The sequence below is a fragment of the Dama dama genome, chromosome 5, assembly GCF_033118175.1.
Source record: "Dama dama isolate Ldn47 chromosome 5, ASM3311817v1, whole genome shotgun sequence".
Taxonomy (NCBI): Eukaryota; Metazoa; Chordata; class Mammalia; order Artiodactyla; family Cervidae; genus Dama; species Dama dama.
Genome location: NC_083685.1, coordinates 109,835,564 through 109,856,402, shown reverse-complemented (window position 1 = coordinate 109,856,402; position 20,839 = coordinate 109,835,564). Strand labels below are relative to the sequence as shown.

General features: G+C 52.3%; 2 protein-coding genes and 1 non-coding gene across 9 annotated transcripts; 2 read left to right on the top strand and 1 right to left on the bottom strand.

Moving 5' to 3' along the window:
- Window positions 1-408: 408 nt before the first annotated feature.
- On the bottom strand, window positions 409-7,675 carry LRRC3C (leucine rich repeat containing 3C). 2 transcript variants are annotated; one of them, XM_061143938.1, is made up of 3 exons: window positions 7,290-7,675; window positions 5,444-5,555; window positions 409-2,067 (listed from the first exon to the last, which is right to left on the bottom strand). In XM_061143938.1, the coding sequence occupies exons 2-3, from the start codon at window positions 5,500-5,502 to the stop codon at window positions 1,266-1,268; spliced, it is 861 nt and encodes a 286-aa protein (XP_060999921.1). In that variant the 5' UTR covers window positions 5,503-5,555; window positions 7,290-7,675; the 3' UTR covers window positions 409-1,265. The 2 variants fall into 2 exon arrangements, with proteins under 2 accessions (XP_060999921.1, XP_060999922.1); XM_061143939.1 differs by having other exon boundaries at window positions 410-2,067; window positions 5,458-5,555.
- Window positions 7,676-7,996: 321 nt separating this feature from the next.
- On the top strand, window positions 7,997-8,069 carry TRNAG-GCC (transfer RNA glycine (anticodon GCC)). The gene has a single exon. It is a non-coding gene; the product is annotated as a tRNA-Gly (tRNA).
- A 5,756-nt stretch (window positions 8,070-13,825) lies between these two features.
- ORMDL3 (ORMDL sphingolipid biosynthesis regulator 3) lies at window positions 13,826-20,236 on the top strand. 6 transcript variants are annotated; one of them, XM_061143936.1, is made up of 5 exons: window positions 13,841-13,955; window positions 14,389-14,497; window positions 17,134-17,328; window positions 18,030-18,181; window positions 18,601-20,236. In XM_061143936.1, exons 3-5 carry the CDS (start codon window positions 17,155-17,157, stop codon window positions 18,734-18,736), a joined length of 462 nt encoding a protein of 153 aa, XP_060999919.1. In that variant the 5' UTR covers window positions 13,841-13,955; window positions 14,389-14,497; window positions 17,134-17,154; the 3' UTR covers window positions 18,737-20,236. The 6 variants fall into 6 exon arrangements, with proteins under 6 accessions (XP_060999915.1, XP_060999919.1, XP_060999914.1 ...); XM_061143931.1 differs by having other exon boundaries at window positions 17,129-17,328; XM_061143937.1 differs by having other exon boundaries at window positions 13,857-13,955; window positions 14,433-14,497; window positions 17,129-17,328.
- Window positions 20,237-20,839: the final 603 nt, after the last annotated feature.

The following is a 20,839-nucleotide window of genomic DNA, read 5'->3' as shown; positions in this document are numbered from 1 at the left end:
TCTCAGTCTAGCACAGTCCAGGCCCAGTGAAAGCGAAAGTCGCTCAGTCGTGTCCGACTCTTTGTGACCCCATGGAGTGTAGCCCACCAGGTTCTCCTCTGTCCATGGGATTCTCCAGGCAAGAATACTGGAGTAGGTTACCATTCCCTTCTCCCAAGGTTGCCATTCTCTTCTCCCAAGGGAAGATCCCAGGGGATCTTCCCAAACCAGGGATTGAACCCAGCTCTCCTGTTTTATATTCTTTTAGTTTTGCTTCCTTTTGGTCTTTACTCTACTGGGGTCTTTGGGAACTGTCCATATATGTAATACCAGCATCTACTATACCTCTTCATTTTAGCTTAGGCTGGATTTGAAGAGCCAAAACAGGAAAACACTTAAGGAGACCTGAGACTCTCAAAGAAATAAATTAGAGCTGCTATTTCTTTTAGCTTTGCTTTCCTGTTCTTTATTATTTTTTTTTAGATGCAATCTCTCCTTTTATCAACCTTCATATTTCATACTGTAAGAAAGTGAAATCACTAAAGGCAAATAACCTTATGAACCTGCTGAGTGTAAAGAGAAAAGGCCATGATATAGATAAATGGATTAGGAGGGAGACACCTAACTCTAGGGGCTTACAGTTGGTAGAAATTCAGGCTTTGTTGTACAATAAGTATCATTGTGTTACAGGATGACTGGGTACTGATTGCTTGCCGTGACACAAGCATAAGCAACCCTTCGAAATCAAGTATAAATATAACAAGAAAAAAAGCAATATGGAAAAATCCAGAAATGTCCAACTACTGCTATTTCTTGGGTGAAACTCTACTGAGTTGGATTTCTCAGTAGAGTTGTTGGGGTCCCCAACAAAATGTGAAAACAAGAGAATTTTAGAAAGTAGCAATTTTAAACAAATGAATGCCATGCAAAATGCATTGCAGTTCTTCATTATATAGTTCATAAGTATGAAAAAAGAATTCTAGGCTGTTAATTAATTCATAATTCTGGAAGATATTTTTCCATGCAGTGAATCTATAACAATAACTGTTACAGTCTCTCCCTCCTTCTCTTTATGAGAGACCAGCAGAGTAGGTACCAAAAGTAGGCACTCAACCCCCCAGGCACCGAAGATGGTGTTGGTGGACTGAGAGATATCAGGTGCTTTGGAGAGACAGAGGAGGAAGGGGGTGGAATTGGGGGATGGGAAGGGGCTGCAGGGGAGGCAGAGGGGGTCAGAGGAGAGGAGAGGGGAGCCGGGCGTGGGCCCAGAGAAGTGTCCCTGGTCGTCAGACCATTGTGCTGAGGGTGGAGGAGTCCTCAGAACGCACAGGCAGCACGGGGGCCCGCTTGAGGGGACGTCGGGTCTCGTCCCGGTTCTGCCACACGTAGTGGGCCAGATAAGCCACCACCAGCACCAGCCAGCCGCCCATGGTGACCAGCAGGGCCACGTCGGTGCTGCGCCGGGCCCCGCCCCGCCCTGTCCCACACAACTCTTCCTCCCCGACCAGCGGCAGGAACTCCTGCCCCACCAGGTCCGGTCGGGCTCCCGGGCCACACACGATGCCCGTCCCCGTGCCCGGGGCCAGCCTCACCCGCCGGAGCACCTCCTGGAGGGCACAGTCGCAGCGCCACGGGTTGGCAGACAGGTTCACTTGGATCTTTAGCCCCACGAAAGCCTCTACGGGCACCGAGGCCAGCTGGTTGGCAGAGAGGTCCAGGCGGCGCAGCGTGCCCGCCAGGCCCTGGAAAGCAGCCCCTGAGAGGTGGGCAAGGATGTTATGGGACAGATCCAACTCCTCCAGGACAGGCAGGTGCCGGAAGGCACCAGCTGGCACCGACACCAGCCGGTTGGCATCCAGGTAGAGCTTGCGGGTGTCGTTGGGGATGCTGGTGGGCACGGCGCTCAGACCCGCCTGGCTGCAGCGGAAGGTCCGCTCCCCAGCTTCCTCTGCCGCATAGCAGCCCTGGGGAACCCCCTGGGGGCTGGGCACGGTCCCCCCTGCGTCTATCACCAGCAGCAGGGACAGGAGGTGACTGGCTGGTGGGAACATGGCCACAGATTGGCATAGTCTTGGACTGGAGTAGAATCTGGGGAAGGAAAAGTTCCAGAAAGGAAGAGTGAGTCGAGAGAATTCTGTTCCCTGCGGCCAGCATTCTCTTCCTGAAGTCTGCCTCTGGATTCTCTTTGGGCTAGGGCCTCTCCTTTGGGAGCTCCCTCAGGCCTCTCTCTCTTTTTCTCTCTAGCCGCTAAGTCGTGTCCGACTCTTGCGACCGCATGGACTGCAGCCTGCCAGGCTCCTCTGTCCATGGGATTCTCTAGGCAATAATACTGGAGTGGGTTGCCATTTCCTTCTCCCCCTCAGGCCTGGGTGGCTCTTTTGCTTCCTTGCTTACTGGGCCCTCAGGGTAGATGGTCCCCTGGGCTGGAGACTCTTCTAAGTTCTCTTTGATTCTGGAGGGCTAATCTAGGAAGTCTTTCTGTCCAAGGCTCTGTTGGTCATTCTGGGTCTGGGGGCTCCTAAGCGTCTGCTTCTGCCCATGTACTCTTTCCTTCCACTGGAATAAAGGACCTGGGTGGCTGCCAGGTGGGCCAGGTAGGCACCAGAGAGCACTCGTGAGAAGGAGACGGGGAGGACGGATCAGTAATAGGACTTCATGGTATCCAGCCAGGCTGAGTGACTCGGGCCCCCACCTTCTGTGCCTGTTCACCCCCTTTCCTGGAGCGTCCACCCCTCGGCCCGTCCCAGCTCTGTCCTCTCCGCCCCACTCTTCCTCCCTGTCCTCTCCCTCCTCCTCTTCCCAGCCTCTCACCCTGTTGCTGGGAGAGCCTTCTCCTGTGCTGCCCTCTTCCGGGAAGTAGCCTCCCTGCGGTGCGACTCTGGAGACCCACTTCCTCCTCCGGAGCCCTGCTCCCGTAGCTGCTGGAAGCTGGGGGCTGGGGCCCAGGAGTGTTGGGTTTCCTGGCATGTGACTCCGGGCCCCAGGTGTCAGATACCTGAGCCCTGGTCTGGCCAGGCGATGCCCAGAGAGGGTAGATCCCAGACTCTGATGAGCCCTGTTGTGGGAAGACCAGGCCCCAATTCTATTCCCTGCCTCAGGCTCCCTTTCCAAGGCCTTGACATTGCTAGCCTCCATCCTTCCTCTCTCTGCCAGGGCTGAGACTCTGCCTCCTAGAACCTCTGCCCTCTGCCCAGAGCCTGGCTCAGTAGGAGGATTCCCACTTGGCAGGCCTGGGGGGGGCCTCATCTCACACCACTGCCTTCAGCAACCCGTCTCTCCTCCTACTGCGCACACCTTCTTCCATGGTAAATAAGCTTCCTTCATCCTTTTTCTGGGAAAACTTGTCTCTCTTGGGAGGACCTCATCTTCTGGCTCCCTGAAGGGTGTCCAGCCTCCTTGCCAGGCAGGGGGCACTATTAGTTCTCTGCACTGTTGGCAGATGGCCTCTTAAGGAGCTGGAGGGGGTTCTTCAAGGTTTCTGAAGTCCCATACGGTCATCTAGAAGTTTTCTCACTGGTTTTCTGTTTTGGATTGGAGCTGACTCATGTTCTCTTAGTTTGCTGGGGCCTTGAGCTCCCAAGTTGGTACTTTTAACTCTCCCTCATGCCCAGGAGCTGGGGAGAGCTTGGACGACTTATTCCCCAGGGTCTCTTGATCCTGACCGTCATTTACAGCCACACTGTCCCATCACGCCACCCTCTCCTAATGTAAGGGAAGGGAACAGAGGAGTGGGTGTCACAGAGAGCTGAGGTCATATGCTGTGGAGGCCTTTCTGGGGAGGAAAAAACCTTGTTGGATTTTCTAAGAGACTATGGGTGAACAGCACTGCAGGCTTCAGTGCAAAATGAAGACGTGGGGTCCTTTGTTCAAAACTTGAGAATTTCAAGACGGCAACAGCAGTAGGTTGTAAAACCAAGTGCAGGGCCCTACTGAATGGAGGGCATGGGGGCCCTGCACAGGTTGCAGGACTTCAGCCTGGCCCTGTAGGTGACCTTGAACGAGCATTTTCAGGCGGGTAATGGAAGTCAGAATCAGAGGCTAGGATATGGGATGATGTTATCACTGAGGATGTGCTCACCACTGACTCATTCTGGTGACATTAACAGGGTCATTTCTCAGACTGCAGATTGTCTACGGAATCCGATAAGACGCGTTTTCTACACTTGGGCAGAAGAAGTGGACCTTTTGTCTGTGGGTTGCTTGTTCGTTAGGTCAGACACTCTGCTACTGAATACTTGGGGGTCCACTTTGGGATGGGGCTGAGTGTGGAAGAGGAAGCACGTGGAACCCTACCCCCGCCCTCCCACTGCTGTCTTGTCACACTGGGTGGGGCTTTAGCTAAGGCACAAGAGGGCAACCTGAATGTGGATGGAGAGAGTTATCTCCAACTAGGGCTGCTGCTAGGTAAGAGTGGGACTCAGGTGTCTGGCATGGCAGCTGTCAGAGAAGCAGGAAGTCCGTGCACCCAGGAGGGTCCGGCTGGCTCACGGATATCATTCACTGAGGGTGACTGAATGTGGTGCTCAGTAGAGATGAGAAAACAGAGAAGAAGGAAGAATAACACTCAGAACGGTGCACAGTACAGTCTGAGGGTGAACGAGGCTGAAGCAAAAGTTCTTCTCCACCGTTCATTCATTTATTCATTTGTTCATTTAGTGAAGATACCCTGTGAGTCCCATGTTATAAGTGGTGCTGTGCTCAAGATTCAGCCCCTGTTCTTTTAAGTTTCTTTTTTTTTTTTTAAATGTGGACCATTTTAAAAGTCTTTATTGAATTTGTTACAATATTGCTTCTAGTTTTTTTTGTTTTTTTTTTTTAATATTTTAGTTTTTGGCTATGAGGCATGTGGGATCTTTACTCCCCAACCAGGGAGCAAACTCACTCCCCCCTGCTTTGGAAGGTGAAGTCTTAATCACAGAACTGCCAGGGGAGTCCCCAGCCCCCGTTTTGAAGGTCTTAGATAGCAGTGGTTTAGCCCAGTGGTTCACCCAGTCTGCCCATTAGAATCACTCTGAGGAGTTTCTAAAATTAGTTATGCTTGGGTGTAACCTGGACCAATTAAAATCTCTGTGGATGGGGTGTATGCACTGGTATTTTTCAAAATGCTCCCCAGGTATTTCTAATGTTCAGTCTGAGTTAAGAACTGCCAGTCTGGCGGGAGACACGGACATGTTGACACACGTCTGCACAGTGCCTTTAATGTGATGTCTGCCAGATGATGTGTGAAGCCAAGAGAGAGGTTAAGTCACCATGGCAGAATCTGCTGGTGCTCTAGGGGAGGCAACAGTTTTCCCCTGCCCAATTAGGGCTTTTCAGCTGGGCCTGATAATTGAAGTGACATAAGCAGATTAACAGGAGAAAAGCATACACATTTATATGGATGAGAAGGGATAAACTTGGAATTTGGGATTAACAGATACATACCACTATATATAAAAAAGATAAATGACAAGGTCCTACTTACTCCAGTATTCTCACCTGGAGAAGTCCTTGGACAGAGGAGCTTGGTGGGCTATAGTCCATGGGGTCGCAAACAGTTGGACATCACTGAGCGATGAACACTTCCACTTTCTTTTCTGGAAGAAAAGAGGAGATTAGAAGGCCCTTCTTGCATCTGCTCAAAATAATCCTTAGGCCCAAGTGACATATTTTGGGGTGATGTATTCTGCCACCCTTCAGTGTCCGTTCCTGAGCTCCTTCCTCGATAACACACACTGATTTGGGAGGAGCGATCTTGGCAGCTGGGTGTGGCTCACTGTGACCAACGACATCTAAGCTGAAGTTGACTGAGGGATTTCTAGGACAGTCTTTGATTTGCTCATAAAAAGAGGATGGATTGAACCCTCCCCTTCTCTCTACAGCTTTCTTCAGGCACTAGACATGAAGAGTCAACTACAGCCATATTTTGACCTTGAGGCAGCAAAGCAGAAAGGAAAGGTCAGGAGTATCACTGAGACCTGGCCTGGATATGGCTAAGCCGTTCAGCCAACACCAGCAACTGCCTACTTCTGGACTCATTATGTGAGAAAGATAACTCCTGCTTCAGTGCTTCTTAACTTAGCTGCACATTAGAACATGGGAGGTGTTGAGAATTACAGATGCCTGGGTCCACCTCAAAGATTCTAATTAAATTGATCTGGCATATGTATAGTGATGGGGACTTTTTAAAGCTCCTTAGGTGATTCTTTTAAATATTTTTCACTTAAAAATATTTTGGGCCGTGCCTCATGGCACAAAAGATCTTAGCTCCCTAACCAGGGACTAAACCTGCATTCACTGCACTGGAAGCGCAGAGTCTTAACCATTGGACCACCAGGGAAGTTCCTCTCTAGGTGATTCTGATGGCAACCCAGGGTCAGAATCATTCCTTTGCTTGGGTTTTCTGTTGCTTTTAACTGAGAGCATTCCTACCTGATACACTAACTTTTCCAAGATCTCAGGGAAGGCTTTACCAGGGAGGGATATTTGAGTTGGGTTTTAAGGCTGAGTTCATTAGCAGCAGAGTATATGAAGGAAGAAGGGAGCATCAGAAGGCTTGGCTTCTCCTAGATGTAGAGCTGAAGGGGTGGTGGCAAAGGCTGCAGTTAAAGTGGAAAAGATCTAGATCCTGGGGCCTTGTATACAAGGCAAGAATTAGGACTTGTTTCCATGGCTGATGGATGGAAGTGTATTAAAATTAGCTTTGAATGTGGATCATGCCGCTGGCCGTGTGGAAGATGTATTGGTGAATGAGAGACTAGCTACCACACCAGTCCAGGTGGGAAAGTGATGAGGGATGGGTGACTGAAGGAGCTATGACTGGAGGAGCTCAGGGTCATCAGACATTTGTGCCAGTGGGCATCCTTCCCCAATTCCCCTGGGTCTTTGGTTCTCTGGACTCTTGGCCTCTGAAATTCCTTCCAGCCTGATGTTTAATGTATCTACGATGATGAGGCAGGGAAGAGGCTGAGGCATGACAGGGCTTGGCTCCCAAGTTCAGGGCCCTGGAAAGTAGGCCCCGAAGGCTCCCACCCTCCGTGGCCTGAGTCACAACTCCTCCCTCCAACAACAGTAACTCCACGCCCCAGAGATGTGACTTTGGAGGAAGGAAGTTGAGCAGTCCTCTAGGCCCCTCCCTGCCTTATATTGAAAGCGCGCCCCCAGGCTCAGCCTAGGTAGAGAGTGACAACTGAAAGGAAAGGAGGAGGGCTGTCCCCTTGACCCAGCATGTCAACCAAGGACCCATCTAACACCAGTCTCTTGGGCAGTTTGGGCTTTGGGGGCAACAAAGTCCTCTGCTCTTTTGTGAAAACTGACAAGGGTGTACATACCTCATGCTCCCATCCTCAGACGTACTCTCTCCTTAGTTCGGCACACACCTGCTGGGCTTCTTAGGCATTGGGGATGCAGAGAGAAGTAGAATAGCCTTCAGACAATAGGGGAAGATGGGTGTGCGGGCAAATTTGGCCTCTTGATGGCCTAGGGGTGGGCTGTAGCTGAGGCGTCTGCAGGCGTCAGAGAAGCTGAGAGGATGAAGCAGCGGGTTCTGTTTGGACAGTCTCCTTCACAGAGAAGGAGACAGGTGAGGGGTGGCTTTCTGGAACAAATAGGAGTCTACCAGCGGCACAAAGGCATTGTAGGCTGAGACAAGAGCAAGAGAGAGCCCGGTGTGGTTAGGGGAGAGTGGTTAGGGGCTTGATGCAGCAGTAGTTTGGTAGGTGTGCCTCACGACTAACATTTCCTGAGAACCTACTGTATACAGGAAATGCAAATATGAGTAAGAAACACAGAGCAAGCAGCCTCCAGGGGCAGTGGATGTGTAACATAAATACAGCGCTTCCAGTGCAGGAGAGAAGTCTTTATAAGGCACTGATGCAAACATGAAGGACAGATGGTTGCAGGAGTGTGTGTGGCCAGGATTGACTTTTGGGAAAAATGCCATTTCCTGGCTGTGTGACCTTCGGCAAAATATTTAAACTCTTCCTATGGCAGTTTTCTCATTTGCAAAGTGGAGATAATAAAAATACCTACTGTGGCTTCCCTGGTGGCTCAGTGGTAAAGAATCTGCCTGCCAATGCAGGGGACACAGGTTCGATCCCTGGTCCAGGGAAGATCCCACATGCCGTGGAGTAACTAAGCTCTTGCACTGCAACTATTGAGCCTGTGCTCTAGGGCTGAGGAGCGGCAACTACTGAAGCCCGCATGCCCTAGAGCCTGTCCTCCCCAACAAGAGAAGCCACCACAATGAGAAGCCCGCGCATCATCACAACTAGAGAGTAGCCTAGTGGCTACTAGAGTGGCTGACTGCAACTAGAGAAAAGCCTGAGGAGCAACGAAGACCCAGTACAGCCAAAAAAAAAAAAAAAAAACAACCCCAAAACAAAACCCTATCTATCTACCTATATACCTGTCTCACAGAGTTGTTTGAAAGATGGAGAGAGTTGATGTAGGTAAGGCCTTTTGCCCAGCGCCTGGAACACAGCAAATGCTAATAATGGTGGCTGGGATTACCCCTGAAAGAAGAGTTGTATTAGGAGGGGAGGGCGGAAGCTGATCTGGGGCAGTGGCAGCCCAGAATTCCTAAAGAGGTAGGGACTGCTAGGGGTAGTCATGAGACTAGAAGGAACCTAGGGGAGCTTTTCTTAAAGCTACTGTTTTTATATCCATTGCCCTTTTGATCTGGTGATATTTACAGTTTTCTAAACATTTTTTTTTTCTCCCCGCATAAGGGAAAATCTCAGTTGTTTGTATCAGAGAATATGCAAGTGGAGGGGTTCCTAATGAGCAGCCTGCTCTTGGTTCCCAGAGGGAGGTTCTGGTTCGCTAGCCTTGATTCTGGCCCGGGAGGCCCTGGCAGGCTCGGCCCTTTCCCTCTGCAGCCCAAAATAGCCAACCACAGGGCAGGGCGAGGGGAGGAGAGTGGAGTGCCCACTGGCAACTCGGCCTGTCCTGGCACCTCCTCCTGTTTCTCATCAACTTGGTAAACTCACTCAGGGCTCTGATGGCTCAGCATCACTGCCCCCTCCCTTCCGCTGCCACCACATGTCCGGGGTGCCCCCCCACCCAAACAAAAACAGCTGCGGACATAAACAGCTCTTTGCTTCCTTGCACTTGCTCTGGGTGTGACCTCAACACCTCCCCTTCTGGAAGGAGGGAGGTGAGGTGGGGGGAGCTGGAGAGCAGCCGGAATGAATTGGAGGGGAGTAGGAGGTGATAAGAGTGGAGGGCTCAGTCATTCCCCCCGGGGTTCAGAAGAGGGGGTTCTGTTTCTTGACATCCCACCTCCTCACTTCCCACCACTGCCAGCACCCCAGGAATGTGTTCCCAGCTTGTTACCCCACCCCTATCTGCTATCTCAGCCCACACGGTGTATCTGTGGCAAGCAGAGGCCACACCACCCCGCCAGATGGAAACACCCCAAGGCTGGGAACATGTCTACTTGAGCAGACTAAGGAGTTCCCAGAGGGCAGGGAGAAGTCAGTGAAGATGACTCACTCTGTTTTAAAAACATAAACACTTTTCATAAAAAATTTAAAATAAATAATCTCACATTACACAAAGTTTGAAACTAGAGAATGAAAAAGATCACCCCCAACCCCTCCATCCTAACACAAGATCTGTTTTTATTTTATTGGATTTCCACAGCCTCGTGAAGCAGATGATCAAATATCACTCAAATGTGGACTGGATTAACGAAAGTCGATAACGATTCCTGAGTGCCCGGATTTGTTCTAAGTGCTTCACATGTAGTGACCCATTTAATTCTCACAACAACACGTGGCAGGTATCACCATGAAGATCAACATTCTTCATTTCTAGGAACCACAGGGCAGAGAGGTCCAGTGACTCGCCTAAGGTCACACAGCTGACAACCACAGGAGCTGGGACTTGAACCCTGGCAGTCTGGTGCCGGGGTCTTACCAGTGTTGCTCTGTCTTGTCACATCATAATTGTTAATGCATTTGCAGGTTTATAAAAACTTTTTATTGTGGACAATTTCAAATGCAAAAAGGCATAGAAAATAATAGAAGTAATCTCATGTCCCCATCTCCTGGTTTCAATAATTATCACCTCACAGCCCAACTCACTTCTTTTCTTCCCCTCCCCAACACCTAGCCCAGATTATTTTGAAGCAAATCCAGTCATCATATAATTTCATCCACATATATGTTAGCATATATGTCCAGAAGATAAGAAGGACTTTTTTATTGAAACAATTACCACAGTACCATACCATGCCTTAAAATGTATATTTCATTAAAATAATCAATTTGAATAGTTGGCATTCAAATTTCCTCAATAATTTAAATATTCTTTTAAAGTTGGTGTACTTTAATGAGGACCCCAATAAGGCTTTTGGTTGATTTCTTAATTTCCTTTAATTTTAAGTCTCTCCCTCTCCTTTTTTCTTCCAATTGATTTGTTGATGGAGTTGGGTTTTTGTTTTGCTGGCTGCATCCCTGGGGAGTGTTCAGACTTTTTTTTTTCTTGCCAGGCTGCATGGCTTTTGGGATCTTAGTTCCCTGACCAGGGATTGAACCCAGGCCTACAACACTGAAAGCCCTGTGCTTAACCACTGGACTGCTAGATAACTCCCAGCACAGGCTATTTTGTATCCTGATCTTTTCATTTAACATTTTCTTAGTCACAATCATTTACTATATGGCTTCCTTTTATGTCACTCAGTGGATATGGTACTATAACTTTTTTCTTGGGCACATGGGATGGGGAAACAGTGGAAACAGTGGCTGACTTTATTTTTCTGGGCTCCCAAATCACTGCAGATGGTGATTGCAGCCATGCAATTAAAAGACGCTTACTCCTTGGAAGGAAAGTTATGACCAACCACAGTTCAGTTCAGTTCAGTTCAGTTCATTTCAGTCACTCAGTCGTGTCCAACTCTTTGTGACCCCATGAATTGCAGCACGCCAGGCCTCCCTGTCCATCACTGACTCCCGGAGTTTACTCAAACTCATGCCCATCGAGTTGGTGATGCCATCCAGCCATCTCATCTTCTGTCGTCCCCTTCTCCTCCTGCTCCCAATCCCTCCCAGCATCAGGGTCTTTTCCAATGAGCCAACTCTTTGCATGAGGTGGCCAAAGTACTGGAGTTTCAGCTTCAACATCAATCCTTCCAATGAACACTAAGGACTGATCTCCTTTAGGATGGACTGGTTGGGTCTCCTTTCAGTCCAAGGGACTCTCAAGAGTCTTCTCCAACACCACAGTTCAAAAGCATCAATTTTTCGGTGCTCAGCTTTCTTCACAGTCCAACTCTCCAGACAGCATATTAAAAAGCAGAGACATTACTTTATCAACAAAGGTCCATCTAGTCAAGGCTATGGTTTTTCCAATGGTCATGTATGGATGTGAGAGTTGGTCTACAAAGAAAGCTGAGCACCGAAGAATTGATGCTTTTGAACTGTGGTGTTGGAGAAGACTCTTGAGAGTCCCTTGGACTGCAAGGAGATCCAACCAGTCCATCCTAAAGGAGATCAGTCCTTGGTGTTCATTGGAAGGATTGATGTTGAAGCTGAAAGTCCAATACTTTGGCCACCTGATGCGAAGAGCTGACTCATTTGAAAAGACTCTGATGCTGGGAAAGATTGAGGGCAGGAGGAGAAGGGGACGACAGAGGATGAGATGGTTAGATGGCATCACCGACTCAATGGACATGGGTTTGGGTGGACTCCAGGAGTTGGTGATGGACAGGGAGGCCTGGCGTGCTGCAGTTCATGGGGTTGCAAAGAGTCAGACGTGACTGAGGGACCGAATTGAACTGAACCGGGTTGCTTTCAGTTTTCTATTGTTATAGATAATGCTGGAATGAATACCCTCACATATAGTACATGGGCTGTACTTCCTCGGAATCTGTTACCAGAAGTGTAATCATGGCTCCGAGGCCTGAACAATTTTTTAACCTCTTGGCATATACCAGAAATTGTTTGTTTGAGGGGTTACACACTGGCCAGCACCACATAAGAGTGCTGTCACTCATTCTGGACTGTGCCTAGGCCTATTCAAGGCTGAAAGATGTCTGGTGAAGACATGGTAATTACAAGGGCAGAGAGCCAGAGGAGAAAGGTGATGACAGGGACTCAGGCTAAATTAAGCAGAAAGCGACCCACAATTCACCACAAACCTAGAGTGAGTCAGGACTCTGTTCATTCTCATTGTAGAAAAAAAAAAAAACCACCCTTGATAACAGGAGCTATTAATAGGTCATGGCATGTCCAGTAATCTTTCCGTTAGACTATGCATTTAGTCAGACCCTTGTTTGAGGCTTGGAACCAGTCTGGGTCACTGAACTTCACAGACAGGAAATTGGCAAAGATCAGAGAGCTTGATCAACTATGGGGAGGATGAAAGACTCCCAGAGAAAAGTGGAAGGAGTCCAGTAGGCGCATTTGGGGAAAAATAAGAGAATTTTTTTCCCCTCAGTACTGGGGAGGCCTCTATGGAAGGACAACACGCAGTTTTTGCTTATTTCTTCAGAAGGGGCCTCCAGCAGGAACTTCTGTAAGGCCCAGGCACAACTGTTTAAGATTCTGGGGTAAAAAAAAAAGAAAAAAAGGACTCTGGGGTGACTATTCAAGTCTTGGGCTGAGTGCTCTCGAGCTACTGGCCCTGGAAATATTTCAGAAGCTGCCTGTTCTCCTGCCCTGAGTGGTTCAGATATCCACCTGTTGGGTGTCCAATAGGTCCCTCAGGGGCCCACTCCAGCTTTATGACAGCTGTTTCCTGGCAGCCCCTTGGTAAGAGGGTGGGTGAGGTCACAGAGGAGTGCTCCCCAGGTTCCCTGGACCAGCATTCTCCTTTCTGTTCCCTCACCTTCATTTCAGTGTGTGTTCACAGCCAGGCAGGTTGGCCAGTCGTGACATCACCTGATCCTGCTATTCCAGCCCTGCTGGGCATAGAGTGGACTTCAAAGCTGGGGCAGGGAAAGTAGAAACTACTCAAACAAGGCCCTCTTGGTGACATGGAGAGTGGGAGTGACCCAGGAGACCTCAAGAGTCCTTTAGTTCAGCCTCCTACAGAAACAGCTTCCTACAATATAACAGTCGCTTTGCAAACATTCTTTTGAATTTTCACAACCTTGGAGATAGGTTTTCACAGGTATGGAATTGGAGATTAAGACAACTTATTTGCCGAGGGTTACACTGCTGGTGAAGCAGTACCTGCTTAGTCTACCTGGCAGGAAAATCTGTGCCCTGGCCTGCAGAGTTCTGAGGGGAAAACTGCAGACCCCAGAGCCACCAAAACCCACACAGCTGACCTGGGACTGGGACTCAGGGACCTGGTTATTCATCAGGGTGGCTTCCCAAGTCACATGTCTTCTTCCCACGTCTAATGTGGGAAGGCCAAAGATGAGACCTGGCCCAGGCCGGCCTGGGTCAGGTGTAACTAAGCAGCAGACAGGCTGTGGACTTAGTTCTCTGCCCTCCAGACTCTCATACTAACCAATATCGCGAAAAACCCGCTTCCAGGAGGGCCCGACAGGGGCAGAGCCAGTAGTTGTCTGGAGAGTTGTCTGGAGGCAGCGAGGTGTAGTTGAAAAACTCTGACTTGGGGTCAGAATTTCTGGGTTTCAGTCCAGGCTGGGACCCAGCGGGGACCTATGGCAAGTTACTTAAAACTTAAAAGTTTCCTCATCTGCAAAACCGGGCAATAGTAAACTCCACAAGAAGCACGCTGACGCAAAAACAGGCATTGTTATGCGTCAAAGCAATACCAGCTGACCTTTGTATCGCGTACAGTTGAAACCTGCGGGCGGCCCCAGAGAGCGCTGGGCTGGAGCAGGGGTAAATACTACAACTCCCAGGAGGCTGCGGGCGGCCCGGCGCTGGGCGGTGACGTAATGGGGGCTGGCGCGGGGCGCTGATTCGGCCCGAGCTGCCAGCGGGGTGGCTGCCGCCGCGGCTCATTACAGCTGCTGGAGCAGCAGCGGCCCCCGCCCCCGGGCACCCTTCCTGGGCCTCGACCTCCGGCCCCACACGGTGAGTCCAGACGGGCGGCCGTGGAGTGGCCAAGCCGGGAGTACCCCGGGGCTACAGGAGGGTCGGGAAAGGAGGTGGGGGCTGTTGGGGAGGCGCCCGGGTTGGAGGGGATCGGGACAGGACGAGTGGAGGTGGCGGGCGTGCATCGGCCGGGGGCGGGGGTGCATCAGTCGAAGTGACGCCCAAAGGGGAAAGTGGGGGCAGGAGGCAGGGAATGGGGCGTCGAGGAAAAGCGCTTGGGCTGGGGATGGGGGCGGGGAGAGGCTGGGCTTCGGGGATAAAGGTTTGGCCGCTTCCAGCTGGGTGAACGTGTGGGGGTGGGGGTGGGGCTCCCGACGAGGCCAGGCTCCGAGTGCGTGGTCCCAGGCTGGGGGGTGTGGAGCGGAGACCCCTACTTCGTCTCTAAGTCCCACTCTGTAAACCCCAACAATAGTGAGGACTCCGCCTCCTCGCCTCACCCTCTCCCCGTGCTAGTAGGGGTTCGCTGCTCTTCTCGCCTTCTTTCCATCCCCACCGCCCTCCCGGAGAACCGGAGCTAAGTGGTGAGTGACGATGGTGGCCCTGCCGGTTGGGGGGTGGGCAGAAAGACAGTGGCTTTGTGTCAGGGACTCCCCGCTGGGGTCCAGGTTGCAGGCTGCTGTGCTTTGAGCTCCTCACCCAGAAGGCGAAAGATTTGCTGCCCTTAGTTGGGGGAGAGATTACGAAGCAGCTCACCTGGCCGTTGGCACTGTGGTGTTGGCTTAGGTGTCTGACAGACTGGGCAGAGATATTTGTGTAGGAGCCAGTAGGATAGGGAGGGAAGGAGTACGAAAGAGCTGCCTGAAAGAAAGTAGTTAACAGAACAGAGTTGCTGCAGGCTTTGGTTTGAGGCAGGTTATGAAACCACCTCGGGGAATGACGCGGGCAGCCACCTGCTAGTTTAGTGGCAGAACTTTTCAGCCTCAGCTGCTGTGAGCTTACTTTGTGTCTGCCAGCTTCTTCTTCCCATTTCTCCCCTTCTGGGCCAGGGGCAGTTGGTTATTTCACTAATGGAAGTGGTGTGTACCCTTAGTCACACAAAAGTCTCAAGAGAGCTTTTCTTAGTTTATTGCTGCCAGTCTTTCCCTTAGTTTATTGACTTTTCTATCTTTTTTAGGGGGGGGGTCTCCTGGGAATTTCTGCTCTCAGGGCACCTGGTGTTCAGGCTGCAGAAAGAAGCTTCCTAGGGTATCAGTTGAAGCCATAGGTCTGAGCCCCCCCCCGCCCCCATGCCCCGAGACGCCTCAGACCTTGCTGGGTGCCCTGTTACAGCCAGCAAGGAGTGTCTAATCATCTGGGACTCAGCAAGGCTCCTCGGGAGGGCTAGAGGTCTTGCTACTCCTTTATCCTTGTAGGTCTAGGTTAGGGGGAAGTGGGGAAGGGAAGCAGTTTCTGGTCCTACTTGGGGAACTCTCTCCCTCTTCTTCTCAGTAGTTAAGCCCTTCAGGCCGTCACTTCCTAGCCAGTCTCCCCCACCCTCCACTCCCCTTCCACCAGGTGGAGGCTTTTGTGCAGTAGGTTTCCCAGGAGCTGTGTTTGGATAACTGAAGCCCTAAGGCCCTGGGAAGGTAAACAACCGAGCCAGTCCTGGTTTTCTAGTTCCCTGGGTTTCTCTTAGGCCCAATTATCCAACCTAATGGGTTGAGCTTATGGGCCCCAAGAGCATGACTGCTTTTGGAGCCATCACATGTATGTTTGTATGTTGGGAAGGTGTGTTGTGGGTCACATTTCCCCTGCGGTCTCTAAGCTTGGAGCCATCCGAGAGGCAGAAACTTGTTCCCATTATTCTGGAAGTAGGGAACTGATCCTTGAGAATTCCAGCTCCTATGCAGTCTGTGATCCCACCCAGAGATAGAGGGCAACTGAGTCTGGCGGGGGGGGGGTCATCACAGCAGGGTCGGGGGATGACCTTCTGAGCACTTCCAGGATACCCTTATCTGGGACCCCTTTCTGTATCCCCAGGAAGGATGGGGCTGTTACCATGGTGATGACCTTAGGGTCTTTATTGGGCAGGATCTCCCCTTAGCTGAGGAGGTGAGCCAGTACAAAGGTGCCATCTGTTCCCACCTCCTGCTGGTCAGAGGGCCCTCAGAGTTCTGGGGACAGCTGAGCTCTGGACAGGGGGCTGCTCGTTCCCCTCCTTACCTGCATCCAAGAACGGGCTGGGCTGCGTGGTTTCGTGGGCAGCCAGGGCAGCCCTCCTGGTCCCCCTTGCTGCAGGGCCTCTGCTCTTGGAACTGGGCAGAGGAAGGCATGGTGCTAATAACTTACACTTGGAAACAGATACTAGGAAAAGAGGCTCAGGTGAGGATGGGTGGACAGAGAGGGAAGGGGTCAGGAGAGAGGCCGTAGGTGTGTCCCTGGGAGACGTCTGTTGATGTGGGCTCCAGACACCCATGGGCACTGTAGATGTTGATCATGTTCACTGTCCTTGCCCCTCCTCTAATAGGGAAAAGGGCCGAGGTGGTTTGGCAGGAAAATGGGTGGCATCAGGAGAGCTAGCCTGAGTGGCTGCCAAATGGATAAAACATCTGGATGGGTGGTTTTGTGTCCCCAAGAAGGCAGCTTCCAGGTCTGGGCAAAGGTTGTCTCTTGTCTGTTTTCTCTTTTTTCCTTTTCTCTCTCTATCCCCACCAATTCTCCTGAGTTAGGGTGCAGGGATACCCAGAATTGGAGAATTAGGAAAGGTGGGTAGAAACAGTGACCCTCAAATACTTCATCCACTACTGCCTGTTCTCACCTCCTTTTATTTCTTCTCATGAGGAGAGCTGGGGTTCAGGGGTGGAGATGTGTCATATCAGACCCTCAGTGAGATGGAGTCCAGCAGGGGTTATTGCTGAGTGATTGTTAGGGCACGGGCCTCTTCTCCCCTGCCCTGGGCTTCTTGGGTAGAGGGCCCCCCTAGAGCATGAGATGGCAGGACAGGCAGTGGTTTCTTTGCTCTGGGGCTGGATGCCTGTTGATGGCCTGTCCACCCAGGCAGTTCCAATGCCTGGAAGGGCACTGTCCTGATTGGATGACGTGCAGAGCAGCCTGGAGTTTGTCCCAGCCCAGCAGCGGGAAATGGATAAAGCCTGCCTCCCTGCAGGAATTGGAAGGTGTGAGGGAGCAGGGAAAGTGGTGTAACCTGTCTCACCTGTGCTGCTTGTTTGTAGGACAGTGGCAGGAGAGGGGCAGCAGGATGAACGTGGGAACAGCACACAGCGAGGTGAACCCCAACACGCGGGTGATGAACAGCCGCGGCATCTGGCTCTCGTATGTGCTGGCCATCGGGCTTCTCCACGTTGTACTGCTCAGCATCCCCTTTGTGAGCGTTCCCGTCGTCTGGACCCTCACCAACCTCATCCACAACATGGTGAGGGCCTGCCTGCTGCCTGCCTTTGGTGGGATTGGGATGGGGGTAGGGGACCCTCCCCCCCAGACGTGGGCCAGATGTCAGGGTTTCATGCTGACATCAGTCAACAGAGTTCTCTTGTTTCTGCCCCACTTCCCGTTACTGGAATAAAATCTGCAGCTATGGCCACACCTCTTGGACGGGGTGGCTTATGGATTGGAAGAGGGGGTCATCAAGAGCTGAGCTAAGGACCCCAAAGAGTCTGCAGCACTTAGATGCCTAACCTGGGGCACAAATGCCTCTTCCCCCAGTCAGGATCTGAGTGTCCTTCTCTCTTGCCCCTCCATGCTCTTTCACTACCTGCTTGCTCCCTGGTACTCTTGGTGGGCAAGCAAGACCTGGTTCCTTCCCATTAGCTGGCCTCCTCCCAGCTGGCGCAGGAAGCCTAGTCCTGGGCTGGAGGGACGGCGTCTCCTTGCTGGTTCTATGGGTGACTCCTCCCCGGGAATTCTCCTCATGCCAGGCCTGCCCTCTCACCCAGTGGGTCTCCTTATTCTTTGGCCAGTCTCCCAGTTGCTCCAGCCTGACCTCCGGCCCGCATCCCCCTGCCCAATAGATGGGGCTCCGAATCGCTGGGAGCCCATGTCTGTGACTGGGGCAGAGGAGCTGAGCTGGAGGGCCCTTGGCCTTCTGCGTCTTCTAACGAAGGCCCCTCCCTCCAGGGCATGTACATCTTCCTGCACACAGTGAAGGGGACACCTTTTGAGACCCCGGACCAGGGCAAGGCGAGGCTGCTCACCCACTGGGAGCAGATGGACTATGGGGTCCAGTTCACCGCGTCTCGGAAATTCCTGACCATCACACCCATCGTGCTGTGAGTGCCTTGGGCAGAGGAGGATGCCAGTGGAAAGGCCAAGGCCCGGGGAACCCTGGGGCCCTGAGAGGCTTAAACCCCTCGCCAGCTGTGTCTCTTGGCTTAGGAATGAGCAGAGGAAGAAAGGCTGGGGTGCCCCTGGGTCTCTTGCTGGGCTCAGGTTTTAACTCCCTGGTCCTGTCTGTCCTCCGTTGGAGCTTCCTTCCTGCCACTGAGTTTGGTCCACAGGTCTGGGGTAGAGCATGGGGCCTGGGTCAGCAGGGGCTTCTGTAGTTGGGGGGATCTTACCACCCTACTTCAGTTCTGGGGGGTCTTTCCCGTAACTCTTCACTGTCAGGAATCTGTCTCCCCCAACCAGGGAGGGGGGAAGAATATCTTTCATACAGAGTTTTATACCTCCTCCCAACCTCCTCCTACAGGTACTTCCTCACCAGCTTCTATACCAAGTACGACCAGATCCATTTCATCCTCAACACTGTGTCTTTGATGAGTGTGCTCATTCCCAAGCTGCCCCAGCTCCACGGAGTCCGGATTTTTGGAATCAACAAGTATTGAGGGTGCAGCCCCTTCCCCTGCCCAGGATGGCAGGGGAGGGGTCGAAGCCTGGGCTGTGATGCTGAAGACAGAAGGAGCCTCTGGTAACCACCAGAGACGGGGGATGAGCCTCTGGGCCCTAGTTTTCCCCTCACTTCCCCCAGTAGCAGACTTGAAGTAGCTTGTAGTGGGTTGGGGTGGGGCCCCCTGGGGCTCTGACCCTTCTGATTTTTTTTTTTTTTAATCTTTTCCTTTTGCCTTTTGGATAGAGACTCTGTGGGGGTGTTCATGAAATGGGCTGGGCTTCTGGGCTGAACACAGACCTGTGAGGTTGGGGTAAGAGAAGCCCCCTGCTCACTTGCTCATCCTCAGACTGCTAAAGCACTTTAACCCCTGTGAGTAGGGCAGAGGGGACGGTACAGCTTCTAGTTTGTTTCACTTTAATTCTTAAGTCTTTAGAGTGACACTTAGTGTGTGCTTGTATCCATGATGAGGTGTGGCAGCACCTCATCGCTCTGGGTAGAGAATTGTCTAATCCAAGTCAGATGGCTCCCGCACGACCCACCTGGGGTACTGGGTAGGAGTGGGGAGGTTAAGGAGCAGGATGGTGGGCTGGATGTGGGTGGCCTGGTCCCAGGGGTGAGGGGCCAGGGCTGCAGCCGTCCTGGCCCTGGGGGAGGGAGTTAGGGGCAGGGGTGGGATCCTGAATTGAGTCTTAGAAGAATGGGGTCACATAGCAGCTGGGATTGGTGTGAGGGGGGTGGGCGGTGGGGACAGACCCAACCTCATTCTTTGAGAAGTGGTCTGGGAGGAGGGGCAGGCTTGGAGGGGTCATTTACCCCCCGCGTGGTGGGGTGATGCATTGGGAGGGAGGCTGCTGTGGATCTGCAGCTCAGGGGTGGTGTGGCAGGGTGGAATGGGTTGGAGAGGCCTGTGAGTCATCATAAGCCCAGGTCTGATGTGACACTTTCTGCGGTGGTAGTGGGGGGCGGCCTGGGGACAATGCACAGAAACGTTGCTGCGCCCCCTCCGCAGCCCTTCACCTGTGACCTTCTTGCGCAGGTCGGGGCTGGGCCAGGGCCTCTCGTATGGCATGCACCTGTGGGCTCATCAGGTCACTGCCAAATGGGTTTGGTGGGCTAGAGAGTCCTGCATGGTCCCCGCCTGAGCAGGACAGTGGAGGGAGCAGGGAGTGACCTGTGGGGGCTGTCCACTCAGGCTGAGGAGGTGAGGGGGGCGGGAGCCTGAGCACGGACCAGAGGGGAGCCGCCTTCTCCCCATCCCCCCGTCTGACTGGGGTCTGTGTCACTTCTGAGGTGTGGGTACCAGGGCCTTGAGGGAGCAGTGGGGGTTGGGGGGTCACTGGCTGTGTTTTCTGCCTCTTGGTCCCCCCAAGCCCCACCCCATGTATCATAGGGAACTTTCACCTCAAAATCTTTCTAAGCAAAGTGTGAATAGGATTTTTACTCCCTTTGTACAGTATTCTGCGAAATGCAAATAAAGGACAATGTGTTCCTATTTCCCCGGAGTCTGGCCTCTGCTTCCTGGAGGGCTCTGGAGGAGGAGCTGGGGGAGGGCAGTGTGGAGCATGGGTCCAACCCTTTGCTGGATGGTGAGAGGGCCCCTGGGGCCAGCAGAACGGGGTGAAAGGGCTGGTGGCGAGCTAGCCAAGGCAGTAAGCTGGCCAGAGAGCAGCAGTCTGCTCTGGGACTTCGCCTGGCTGGTCCTCAGACAGAACTCACACCTCTAGGCTTGACGGGCTGAGCCAGGCTGGGCCGGCAGAGGGAGAGTTTGTGCTGCAGCCAGGGAGGGTGTCAGTTCAGCCGTGGCTTCCTAAAGAAGCCAGAGTCCCAGGGGGTGCCCAGTCCTTTGCTCTGAATTCCTCCCCCTGAACTCCTGTCACTTCTCCTCCTGCGTTGGAGGGCGGCTTCTCCTCCTGGCCTCTGTGTCCTCAGAGGAAGCTTCCTGCTTCCTTCTCCCTCCATAAGCATGACTGGGAGGGAAGAGGACTTACTGAGGCTCACTGCCAGGGAGGGGCCTTTACAGCCTGTTCTGTGCCTTATCTGTGTCTGCCTGTCTGCCTCCCACCTACCTGCACCCTGGGTCCTTGAGGAGGGAAGTGAA